Below are 13,507 nucleotides of genomic sequence, written 5' to 3' on the forward strand. Positions count from 1 at the left end.
ATGTTCATTAGATGTCTTACTCTCTCTGTTGTATTGTTCTCGTTTTGTATATATTTGCTATGCAGATGGCCAACAACAGCACTCACATTCGAGGTTATCACTTCATGATGTTCCCGATGGGACAATGGACTAGTGACGAGCACATATATACATATACAGGCTCCTGCGGTCTGTCGTTGCACATGGTGTGCAATGGGTCATCGATGATGATCCCACAACCCGACACCTACATTGACACTTCCTTCACCTTGCCGCCAAAGAGGCTGATGTCTCCAGAGGTTGGACTTTGATCCCCGCCAGTCAGGAGTGATGGCGCTGTTCCCTCCCACGGTAATAGGATGTGGTCAGATTGTTTGGGTGCTCCGTCATCCAGTAGAGCCAAGAGGAGCAGTGGTCTTGGAGGAGGTCCCTGTAGGAAGGCTCCGGTGTTGAGAATGTCGTCCCCTCCGAATTATGCCGCTGGGTTATGGCATAATGAAGTGGAGGGAGAGGAGGAGGAGGACGAGGTCGTTGAGCTCGTCAATGTAGAGAGCTCGGTGGAGGTGATCGACCTCGTGTCTGACCCGGAAGAGGAGGAGGACCCGAGTGAGGGGTCCAACATCCCTGGAATCTTTTGAGTTAACTTGTGGACCAGTCGATGTCCCCTTTTGTTTTGGTGGGGGCTGTGTTTCTTTTGATTTTGTATATGTTAGCGGCGATGTAGTTTTCGCCTTGCTGACCTAGTCTGTTATAATTAACTATGACTTAACCGATTATATACATCGATCATTCGATAACGATAAGTTGATTTTCCGCATTCGAGTTACTTAAGTGATGTCCCGGAAAAGGAAAGGTTTGTAAAAGGAAACAATTTTATATCACCAATTCAAAAAAAAAAAAAATTTACCCATTTTTCTGCAATGTTTTTTAGAAGTATTTTTCGGGGTGTTATATGATGCAATTACTTTATGTCATTTCGTTTTGTATAAGTATATGGGAACTATTACTAACAGTTTGTGAGCTGTCATCTTGGTTCGGCTATGTGTCAATAAAGATGTGATTTCCGGTTTCGATTCTTGCTTACAACCGAAACTAATTTGAACAAGGGATGAAGTTTTTTTAATCAAAGAATCCTTACCACTAGACTGCAACCACAATGCTGCCATTTGAGTTCAGAATATAATTATATATTTGGACACAAACAATATTCTAGGTTAAATTTCTGAACATATTAAACAAGAAGTCGTCAAAGTTACATCTCTTGTGTATATTGTTCATAATAAATGTTGAAGTATTAATGTGTATATGTATCCATGCGAATATTAATCGGCCCAAAGGAAGATTATTATTTGGCCGAATTATATACACACATGTGATGGTAAACATGTGATAATTATAAGTTTGCATATGTGACTGATAAATCAGTCCAAAGAATGGTTTATTATTTGACATGCATTATGATCAATGTTCCATTACAACAAGACTGCCATTAATTGGCAATTGATATGGAATATCAAGCCAATTGTATGTTTGAATTTTATGCTAATAGTAATTGGCTCAAAGGAAGATTACTATTTGGCCAAAATTACAAACATACTTGTGGTAATAAATATGTGATAATCATATGTTTTACATGTGAATAGTAAGTCGGTCCAAAGAAAGGCTTATTGTTTAACAGAACTGATTATCAATATTTGATTACTACATTCAGTGTACCACTTATAAGTTAATATTTTATCCAAAGACTGAATATTAATGTTGTACAAGGTAACTGTGGTGTGCTCCATCATTATTTGAATCTAAGGTTTAAAATTAACTATGATTATAATTTCAAGAACTATTACAATTTGTTTTGTTCTTTTTTTATTGAATTCTCTGCTTTTATAATGTCTGTACATACCTATTCTATAGTCCTTCTAAATTGCACTAACATTAAGAATTAAGGAGAGAACATTGTGTTTGCTCTCGAATGCATGAATCTAGACCTTGCACTTTAGAAATGAACATCTCATTAATTTTAAGGAAGTTCCATTAAGGATAAAGGGAACTATGAGGAATGAGAATGTTCAAATAGTATGAGTCTTATTTTCATTAAGTATACAATTTCATGAACATTCATGGGTGCAATGTTTTAGGAATGAATTTTAAAGTTAGAGATTTATAGTAGATTCCTTATACATTGGGTAATTGAGTCTAATGTATATATAAAGTTGTGCACATCAGGATATTGTATATTTTGTTAGAACGCAGATGTTTAAGGAATTCAGTAACCAATAATTGGAAGACAACCAATTAGGTTATTAAGTACTTATAAAGAACAAAGAAATTATGTTCTCACATACATAAAGTGATTCAGTTAGAGATTATTATGTATTGATATTTAGTCTTGTTAGATGTCAATACAGTTGAAAATCTATATCTGTCTATTTGGTGGATGATGAGCTATTTCAGAAAGTGCTAAGCAGACACTTATAACTCATCTAGTATGGTTGCGATTTTCATATCTTATTATGAGACATCTAATTATGAGATATGGCTATACATTTGTCACTTGATTGCTTATTTCGATATATTAAAAGATCATTAAAATTATACTGTGACAAAAGGTTAGCGTCGTTATATCTGGTTTAAGGAAACAGTTTAGAGTGGTCTAATGTCTATAGAGCATATTGACACAAACTCCAAGCTGCAGATCTGTTCACTAAAGGTTTATCATCTAAGGTCTTTCAAAAGTACATTGCTCATATAAATATTATATCACTTAAGAATATTTTGGTTCAGTGAGAGTTTGTATTTGGGTGTTCTGTTTATATAAACATATCTATGGATATGAATATATATTTTTCTGCAGAATAAGGTTTATGGTTCAGTTTCACTCTGAAATTTTATTTATGAGATCTCACTAAAGTAAAGGAGGATCAGTTGAAAATCAACATGTATAGATCACATTCATGTGATTTTCATGCTGCACATTTTATGATTGACCTAATATCATTTAGTTGTGTTAATATTAGTGATCATTGATTGGTTTAGTTATGATTGATATAACTAAAGCCACTTTGGTTCTATATATTAATATAATTAATGCACGTGATAAGGATATGTCTAAGGTTTATAATGACATATTTTGAACTCATAAAGTCTAATACAATTTGTAAAATTACATATGTGACTAGTGGGAGATTGTAAAGAATTTTGGGTCACACATGTAGTGTTAAAATGTGTTTAAGGTCATTATTTTAAGTAGTCATATGAAAGTGATCTAATTCAAGTAAGGTATATGACTATAGACATAATTGTCATGAAAATTATTGTGTAGATACCTAAAGTCTTATTTCTATTTTATGATGGGCAAAATTGGAATAAGAAAATCAAGTAGCATCACCCTTCATAGAAGGGTATGCACTTCCTTATAAATAAGGGGTTATGGTCCCCAATTATAGACATAACAAAATCAATTTTATTCTCTTCATCCCATTAGAAAATGAATTAAAGACTAAGGGTGGTCTACAATTGGAAGGCCAAAGAACCTACATGTTCTACTATGAACATGAATTTGCATACAAGGACATATGACATGAAGTTGATGGATACGTGACGCTAAGGATATCATAAAATTCATTCACCATATTCTTTATGAATACGTTAAGGTTTGTTTCCGCTCAAGTTCTAGTTTTATCTATATTCTTCTTGATGATTTGACATGAAAGATCTTGACTATATATAATAATAGTGTTTATCATCTTTGATATGTAGTATTCATATATTTAAGTATAAAGTCTCTCATGCTATTAAAGTGTCTATATTAAATATTTTCCTACAGGATTTCCATGAAAATGTCCTATTTTTAGTGTGAAATGACTTCATGCATTTCTGTTTTTAACCTCTATTTTTAATGTATTTTAGAAAATTAATCATATTATCGTAGATATATTTTTTCAATAAATACATGACACGAAATCTGAATATGGGTGGAACTTATATATCTAGGTATCACCTTATCAAGAAGGGCTAAAAAAACATGTGTAAAAACGATGTTATATTAAAATAGGTGACAATACTATATTTAAATAAATATTAATATTTTATTATGTGTTAGGCTAGTTTTTAAATATCCGAAAATTTTACTATATTACCATATCCACACCGTATGATATTCATGTCTAATGTTGTGCAATATATTTGTGTTTCCTAGTTACATATACATATACTTGTGAAAAAACCAACTAAATGTTGGTTTAGTGATATAATAACTTATTAGATTATGAGGTAGACTAAAATTCAAGAATTCAATTTTTAAGATAGACAGTTGTTAGGATGAATAGTCAGATAATAAGAAGAAATTAATTCTTTATCCATGAGATGAGAGATACTTTAGTTATTGTTCCATCCCGATCAAATCGAGTACCTCACCCAACCAGGATGGGGGCCACCAGACCAAATCAAGCGCAAATAGGCATGAACCAGACTCTTACGTCATCCTCACGTAAGCCTCATAAATATCACTGACACCTCATTTAATGCATCATCCAATTGGACTCTACCACGCCCCTGAAAAGGCTAGTATGCCCCTCTGAGTCAGACAAGTCCAACTTGGAGCTTGCATCACCGCACGTCAAAGTACCACTGTTCCCGACACACCATTCAATGTTTTCTCAATTGTGTTATGTCATACCGCCTGCTAAGTAATTATCAACCACTTGATAGATGACATGTCATCATGATATTTACTATAAATAGATGATGTCCCTTTACAGAAAGTATTCATATTCTCGCATTCTCCTACATCATAAATATTCATCATACTCGTAAGCATCTTAACTCTCTCATTCATTACTAACATTTACTCTTATTCACTCTCCTTAAATTCATACTGACTTGAGGATCGGAAACCTTTTCAGATACTTTTGTTGGTGGATCCAAGCCTCATTCCAATCAACCTTCAGAAGCAGGATTCTTAACCAAATTCCCCATCCGGCCGTACCGAATCAACACTAAACAACAGTTATAAAAAATAATATCGTGGGAAGTGTTTACATTGTTACGGACTCACTGACATATCCCAAATTCAAATACTTTCCAGCCTTAACAGGGAGAGCTAGACCATGCCATTCATTAACAGAATCAGATTCCTTATGTCAAATAATGCACATACAATTTAAGGGATGTGGACCTAAAGACCCATTACTTTCTTTCTTTTTTAAAAGAAATTTTAAATAATGTTAAGAAATAATGTATAGTACAATGTATAAAACAAAAACAAAAAATGCATAGAAAAGTAAATTGGAAATGTAGGTGGATCACCATCCACCTTAATACTTCTTTGGTTGAAGGTGGAAAATGAGAGGAGAGAGGTGAGAATGAGAAAGAAGATAAATAGAGTAAATTGTTATATTATTTGATACAAAAGAAGTACAAAAGAAAAAGAGGAAAAAGATATAGATATAAATTTTTAAATTACACAAATATTTATCCAATAAAAAAAGGTAATTTAAAAACACAAAAGTTGAGAGATAATTTTATTATTTTATACCAAAATAACTCTTTGTTAAATCAAAGAAGAAAAAATTGATATTTTTTTACAACCTTTCTCCCTCTCTCTTTTTCTTCTAATTCCATCTAACCAAAGAGGGTGAGGCATTTATGAACTTTCATACATTATATTACAGGTATAGATAAGATCATCAAGGGGTGGAAAAACAAAATATCTTCTGACAAAAGGCATGTTAACTTTTAAAGGATAAGGTTTATGACGCTGTTATTGAGTACAAAATATAGCATAATCACACATACTTTGTTTTGGATACATCTCCCTTAGAATTTTTATTCTACGGATTAATAAACAGTAATTGTTTTTTAATAGGCCTAGTTTTTCTAATTGTATAGTGGTAAAGAATCCTTATGTACTTGAAGAAATTGCTTCATTATTCACTACTAGTATATAAATTATTACAAACGGTTTACTATTCTTACAGTAAGCTCTAACAAAGAATTAGATTTGAAATCTATTGTTTATCAAATTAAAAAATCGAAATTCATTCACAATAAAAAATTCTAATTCTCTTGCTTCATCATAGCAAGTGGAACGTAACATCTCATTGTCATCAATAATATGCACATTTAAGTGTAAAGTTTGTAAGGTTGAAAATTTGCCAACGACATAACATTGTAATGCTCTAATATTCTATTAGAATAAGTACTTTCAACCAAGAAGATTAGTTTGTAGAAAAGATTGTTTAAATTAGCATGTGTCTGATAGAAGTTTATAAGCTACTTGTATTGTGCATCTACCATCTAATGATAGGAATCAAGTCTCATCTTATATCTTTATCCAATTAGAAAATGACATTCAATTAAAAAGAAAAAATATAAATAAATATTTTTATATTATTTATTAAAATTTGATTGGCAGATAATACGCAGACATGATTTTTTTATTACCTGATATCTTTATTCCTAATGGTAGTATATTTCGACTTTTTTTTACTTGTGTTGCGCATGCCATCAAACATAAAAACAAACCAAAACTTGTGTTGTAACTGGGATACTTATGTCTTATGTTGCATTGTTTCACTAACATGGTACTTTATTGTGCAGCGACATGCCTTTAATGGCGTAACTCAAAACTAACCTTAGGCTAAGAGAAGTTTGAAAGAATAATGTCATATGTATGTACTTTTCAGTATTAGCTTTATATATAATCATTTCATTATTTACTATTCATTTGAGTTACTTTTTGTAAGAGTTAATATGAATGGTAGATGATACAGTAACAACATATAAAACTCATATATTGTTAGTGCAATATTTTTTGCTCCAAAGAAATCCATTTATTTGTATTAAGGGTCCACTGATCTAAAATCTTTGTTCACTTTAGAGTGTAAAATGTACATTTTTTACCATGAGAGGAATTAATAGCTATAATTATGATATTTTTTAATGAATAATATATGACTGATATTATATTTGCACAATATTTTTATGTAAAAATAACCCTGATATATATCATTAATTGTAATTATAACCATTGATTTCTTAAGCATTAACATAAAAAACTTGTGTACAAATGTATTTATATGGAGACAGCCACTAAAATCTTAATAACACATTAAAAATTTAATTCTAATTAAAATTTAATTCAATACGATAACAAAAAACATAATTGCATTACATTTGTTCTAATCATGATGTGTTAGATACGTCTTTATACAAATTTTTTTTTTTTGTAAGATATTAAATAGGAGCAGACAGAAGGGCCACAGTGAGCATGGAACCCTGACAGTACTAATTTTTTTTATAGGCTCAACTATTCTCTTAGTATAATTATTACATAGGCACCGCTTGATATTTAAATTAAAATACTAAAAAATAGAGTTTTGTTTTGATTTTTTATATTATATGTCTATGAGCATATCTTCATAATGATATGAAAAATAAGTTTTCATGAAAAAACTGATATATTTATTATTATAAGAGATGATACATTTAAGAATAAAATGTTCTGTATGCAGTCCTTCAAGGCTTCAAATATAGCGTCACCTATTTTGTTCTCTACAATATGTATGTTTCACCAAATAATTATACTAAACTTTAAAATGTCCATGCATTGGTCTTTATAGGCTTATTTTGATGGCCTTTTAAATATTTAAATGATTTAATTTTACATCATGTGGTAATATTTTAAATCTTTCATAATACTTTTCTTTAAAGAATCAACTAATGTATGATAATAGTTTTACATCATGTGTATGAATAACAGTTTTTCTGTGCATATACTATATAGTGTATGTATCTCATTGATGGGTTTGACTTTCTATAGAAACATTAACTTCATTACAACAAAATCTGAAATCTACAAGCTTCATAAATAGAAACGTTTTGGCAAGACACAATATTGGTGACACCATTTTGTTTGGAAGCAAAACAAAGAGATAAAATCCCACCCTTTGCTTGATCCAAACATGATTATGTAGTCAACAAAAAAACATAGGTACAACCTTATCATCATGAAATGATATTCCTAGTAAAATCTGCATTGCTACAACAAATTTCCAAGACTTGAAGCAGCTATTAATATGGCAACTGAGGATGTTAATTGTTGAGGGCTGTGAATTTCAAAATATTAATCACCACCTTAAAGTTGCTCAAGCTAATGTATGGAAGTACATTAGAAATGAGAAAATCATGAACATTTGACAAAGCATTCCTTATATGGGGTCATACCTCCATTGGTGCATACATAATTGCATAAAAACTACACTTGTTCCTGGTGTGTATTCACCACCGTTGGTCCTGGTGCTATGGCAAATTGTAGACCCCGGCGATGCCCGGATTGTAGAACAAAAGCAACTTGGGTTGCAGCCAGTGCAGCAGCCTCCTGTTTCATGGTAACATGAAAATGATAAGAATTTCTCTAAACATTATGGCTAATACACTTGCATGTATTGCAGCTTCCCAGCAATTCGACTAAAAGATATGAACTATAACAAAGCAGAGTAGCAATCATTCAACAACAAAAAAACGAAAAATTATATCGACCTTTCAGGACGTTTGACATAATTACACTCAATAATCCTCTTGTTTAAAAAATGATACTCACCTCCCATTTTAGAAGAGATAAATGTAATTTCAATATCTCTCGCGGAAGGTAAGTATAATGATAACATAAATCTCAAGAGATTGATGTTTTTTTTAAGCAAGAGAATAATAAGTGTATTATTGAATCTCAAGGGAGCTTAGCATAGTTTAACAAAAAATAATCAGTAATGAATTCACAAATTAGTGAGAACCAAAATAGAAACTGACTTGTCTTTGTCGCCGACGCTGTAAAATACTGATTGCCCAAGCCATGATATAGCAAGGCAAAAGAAAACCAGCTGCTCGAAGCAAGAAAAGCTGCAGAAAATGGTGAGTTAATTAGGTTTGCTCGACAACACATATGAAAGCAACAAAACAGCAACCATATATTTAGCCAAAAGGAACTCAAATCACATACGGAGAAAAAAGTGGATGGATCATCTTCAGCATCTGCATCAGCATCCGTGACAAAAAGTGCATGCCTCAAGAGTAAAAGTGCCATTAACTGCAACAAATACAATGGAGTAAGCTTAAATCATGTCAAATTATTCAATTTGCTTGGATGACATAAACAGCAGTGAACAACTGCAGAGGTGCATGTGCATCAATAATGTAAAGATCAAAGCAGGTGAAATTGTTCTTTAAAAGTCCAAATTAGTGTGAAATATAAATGTCCATAAAACTTGATTGTTTTTTAGATATATTAATTGTCCAACATTATGCATGGCGCCATGGGCCCATGGCCTCAAGAAAAATTATGTCCTCTGCTCATATATAAAATATGACTAATTCGGCAAATAATTTGTTAAAGAAGACTTCAAGATTACTGCCTTACAATTAGAGCAGCTGAACGGAAAAATGCAGCTCCACTGGCATTAGACGCAGCATATCCATCATATTCGGCTTCCAAGAATTGGCGTTCTGCCTCTGCAATTGCCAAGAGTCGAGGATCATGAAAATCCAAAGGTGTGCCAGAGATTCTCCAGCCTCCACTGCAAATATGGTCACAATTTATGAAGGAGACAAGAGTTTCAAACTAATACTCCTTAAGAGTTTGAAATAGAAAGAATGCTTATACATACATAGACAGAAGTGATACAACTTACATAATCGAATAGACTTTAAATAGAAAATTGAGCTTACCCAATATCAATGGTAGTTTCTTCAGGACGTGGACAAGGTGGCGGGGCAGTATAACCAGGTTGATAGGGCTGAGAAAAAAGAATTACCATCAAAGATAAGAACAATTTAATACAACTGGAAAGAGTTGAAGTACAGAGAGAAAGATAACCTCAAAGAGAGAGAGGTTCAATCCAAAGACAACCAAATTAATTAAATAGGTGTTCCCGAGGTAAAAAAGACACAAACAACCTGAACAACGACGGATGGACTACCACAATCAAACAATGCAAAATATTAAACTTCCTAAAATCATGTTTTACATATTATTGTGCATATGACTTATACTAGCCTGATATCCCCAGTTTCTCCCATTCTAAGATTCGCAATAATTTAAGGATTCATTACACACATTTCACCCTTATAAAAGGCAACTAAAACTCCTTAGTATCTTGGATATTTTAGCTAGCATCCCATATCCCTATACCAATCCTAGCAACAAGCTAAACATTCAATGCCCCAACTATGATATTGTGCGAATCTCAGTCCTAGCCATTTGTCATACATGCCTAGGACTATAATGTCGTTTTCAAGTGTAATAGCTACATCATATACCTCGGAATTGAAGACATCATTGTACAAAAATTTTGTTTCGTAAAGCTATACTTGTAAGGATAAGCTCATAAGCATGACCATTACCAACCAATCCCCACAACTTTACAATAAAACTACAAAATATGGAAGTTTTGCATAGAAGAAGCATACCTTGTGACATATCTCACAAGTTATGTCACCTTTCTCGTTGCACCAATGCTGGACGCACTTTCTATGAGCATACTGTGCAAAAAAATTCCAATAGTTCATGAATTAGAAAGACAAAATTAGAGATGAAGGATATAAAAATCAATGGCATGTAAAACACAATGCTCCTCCATTATTCTTTCAAACTCTAAGCATTAATAATGCTTATAACAGTTTAAAAACCAGGAAACCAATTTAGTAGGCTAACAAAAATAGCAGTTTCACATAAACATCTCCATCACCCTTTAGTCATTTACTGATTTCCATAATTCAGAACAACATTTGCCCAATACATACGTTAATATAGCAAAATTGAGCTTGCCACAAGGCAGAAAGAATTATTAATTAAAACAAAATTTTCTTTCCTTCCTAAACACACAACACAAAAATACCCGCAATTAAAAAATAACAGAGAAAAGATTAATCCATCAAAGAATATAAAACTTCAGGCATTTCCTTATTTATATAATTCAGCATATGCATCTGCGACACTATAAGTTTAGATTTTTCTTTCGCATTAATCCATCACTTCATACATAAATTGAGCTAGCCACACCGCAAGACCACCACATTGTTGCCATTCTGATTGACTGCAATTGCAATTTAATACTAACTGCAAAGCCAAACACATGGAGAAAACTTTTTGGTACAAAAAGCCCTCTTTTTACATATAATATATTACACAAGGCACCTAATATAAAGTGTGTCAGTCACCCTTATTCTCCTGTGTCTCCACCACTCAAACTCATAACCTCAGTACCTATTATAAATTTCATTAAGTCAGTCGTGGCAACTCAATGAAATTTATGACAATAAGTCCCTGGAGTGGGTTTGAGTCGCAGAGGCTCCTTTATCGGGAATAAAATAATGCAGAGTTGTGTAGGGTTGGCATGTCAAGGCTAGGTGTTACACCTAATGATTAATAACATCAACACGGGTGACTCGGTGCACCAGACTCGATGAGAATTAGAAAAATGATAGAAAAGAAGAATGTATATATATACCTTAAGGCTGCCTCTGCAAGTGCAGGGAGACTCTAGATTGCTAATACTGTCCTCCTCCTGACAAATGCGACACTCCGCCATCTGCAACAGCGGCTCCTCCTCACCCTCACCCTCACAGTCGCTTTCCACCAAAGCAGAATCTGAGGGGCCCGCAACATCCACTGGCAGCGAAGGCTCAGGAGATGGCTGAACCGGGTCTTGACTCAACGGCTCAACCGGCACCGGCCGGTCCACATACAGCACCAAATGATCGCTCATTTTAATGGATTCAAAAGAAATCCCGAGATCGCGCGGTTTATCGCGGATCCCGAGAAAACGAAAGAATCGCAGAGCTAAAAGGGTAATATTTTTGGAAGAGAAAAGGAAGGGTAAGAAAGGATTTATATATATAGAGAAAGAGAATGTATGCGATGGAAATGGCGTTGTGGCGTATATATAGGAAGGTCGTAACAAGTGATGGTGCTGCGTTATTTCCTTTGGTTTTTTTCTTCTGAAAGGTAGGAAAGGGTATTGTTGTCATTTTGATTGGTGTCTTTTTGTTTGTCTTGCCGCGTAATCGACCTGTCCCCACAGGACAGATTTTGTTCTTTGTAGAAGACAGCTAAGTGATATAACTCGCTTTCTCGTTTTCTATTTTTGTTTCCTATCTATCTATTTACTATCTAACAAAATAAACTCCTACCACCTCATCAATTGCCACATGACATTTCTTTCTTCACGCCACCTCATCAATAGCTACATGTCATCTCATCCTTCATTTTCTCTCTCCTAATGGTTCCATGATAATTATATGTACATTCTCACACTATGTTTGTTCTTCCTTAACAATTATTGCATTTAATAAATAATTATTGCATTTTTTATGACTACTTAAATTGCACTTGAATTATTATTAGGTCTATGACTCTCTCTTTCTCTTCCAACATTCTTTTATCTCAGCAATCTTCTTTTTCTCCAATTTCATTTATCATATTTGTTATGTCTCTTCATTATCATCTTTTTTTCTTTTCTTTCAATCATTATCTTTAGAGTGTATTTTATTTATTTATTTATAAGTATGATCTTTAGTACATTTTTCATTGATTTTTTTGGTTTATTTTGTAGATCTTTTCTTATTATATCATTGATTTTTTGAATAATTTTTCATTGATTTCCTTATTTTATAGACTTGTTGTCACTAATTTCATTATTTTGTAGATATATTTTTCCAGCAATTTTATCCTTTAGCATCTCATAAGCAAAGTTATCTTCCTCAAGGAAGATCAAACACTCAAAACATATGGTATGTACTCAATCTCCATTGTATTATATATTCACTTACAATATTACATTTATTTGTCTATTTATTTTTGTTAATAATATATTTATGTCCACATCTTATCTCATTGTTATCATTTTCTCTCTTTATTTATAGTTTGGTTCTCCCCAAAAACATTTCTGCAAATTAATTTTCTCTATATGCATCTCTTATCTTATTTATGCACTTTTTTATTCAAACAATCATTATTTTATTTTTTTGTTTTGCATGTTTCAGAAACACTAGAGTGTATCATCCTCTAAAATAAGGTAAAGATCATGGTTAGTTATTGATACCTTCATTTTTGGCTTTATCATTAGTTATCCACTCACTTATGAGTTTTGTATTTTATTTTCTCCATTCGAATATTTTTAATATATATTGTTTAATACACTCATTTTGGCTCAATATTTGTGCTTTTGAAAATTTTACTTAAACCTCATTAACTTATTTAATTGTTTGCTTAGAAATTTGTATTGTTTGGATTGTCAATAACACAATATAATATCTTTGTTTCTCGATTTTTTGCATTATTATATATGAAGAAGAATACTATCAATAATTCAAAATGATTTACATTATTATTACACATTATTTTTATAATCTTAATACATAATATTAAACTTCCAAAAATTTAACATGGTTAAATAATATTTTGCATAAATCATTTAATATTTTGGCCATAAAAACGTTATCTATCTACAATTCAAAATGATTTACATTATTATTA

General features: G+C 32.2%; 1 protein-coding gene across 2 annotated transcripts; it reads right to left on the reverse strand.

The window, feature by feature from the left end:
* Window positions 7,756-11,896, reverse strand: LOC109335520. Of its 2 annotated transcripts, XR_002106207.1 has the most exons (8): window positions 11,481-11,896; window positions 10,441-10,512; window positions 9,700-9,767; window positions 9,392-9,548; window positions 8,975-9,061; window positions 8,785-8,874; window positions 7,870-8,356; window positions 7,756-7,838 (listed from the first exon to the last, which is right to left on the reverse strand). XR_002106207.1 is itself a non-coding variant. In XM_019571654.1 (7 exons), exons 1-7 carry the CDS (start codon window positions 11,736-11,738, stop codon window positions 8,234-8,236), a joined length of 855 nt encoding a protein of 284 aa, XP_019427199.1. In that variant the 5' UTR covers window positions 11,739-11,896; the 3' UTR covers window positions 7,769-8,233. The 2 variants fall into 2 exon arrangements, 1 of the variants encoding a protein (XP_019427199.1); XM_019571654.1 differs by having other exon boundaries at window positions 7,769-8,356.

The sequence above is a fragment of the Lupinus angustifolius genome, chromosome LG02, assembly GCF_001865875.1.
Source record: "Lupinus angustifolius cultivar Tanjil chromosome LG02, LupAngTanjil_v1.0, whole genome shotgun sequence".
In the NCBI taxonomy this organism is placed as follows: Eukaryota; Viridiplantae; Streptophyta; class Magnoliopsida; order Fabales; family Fabaceae; genus Lupinus; species Lupinus angustifolius.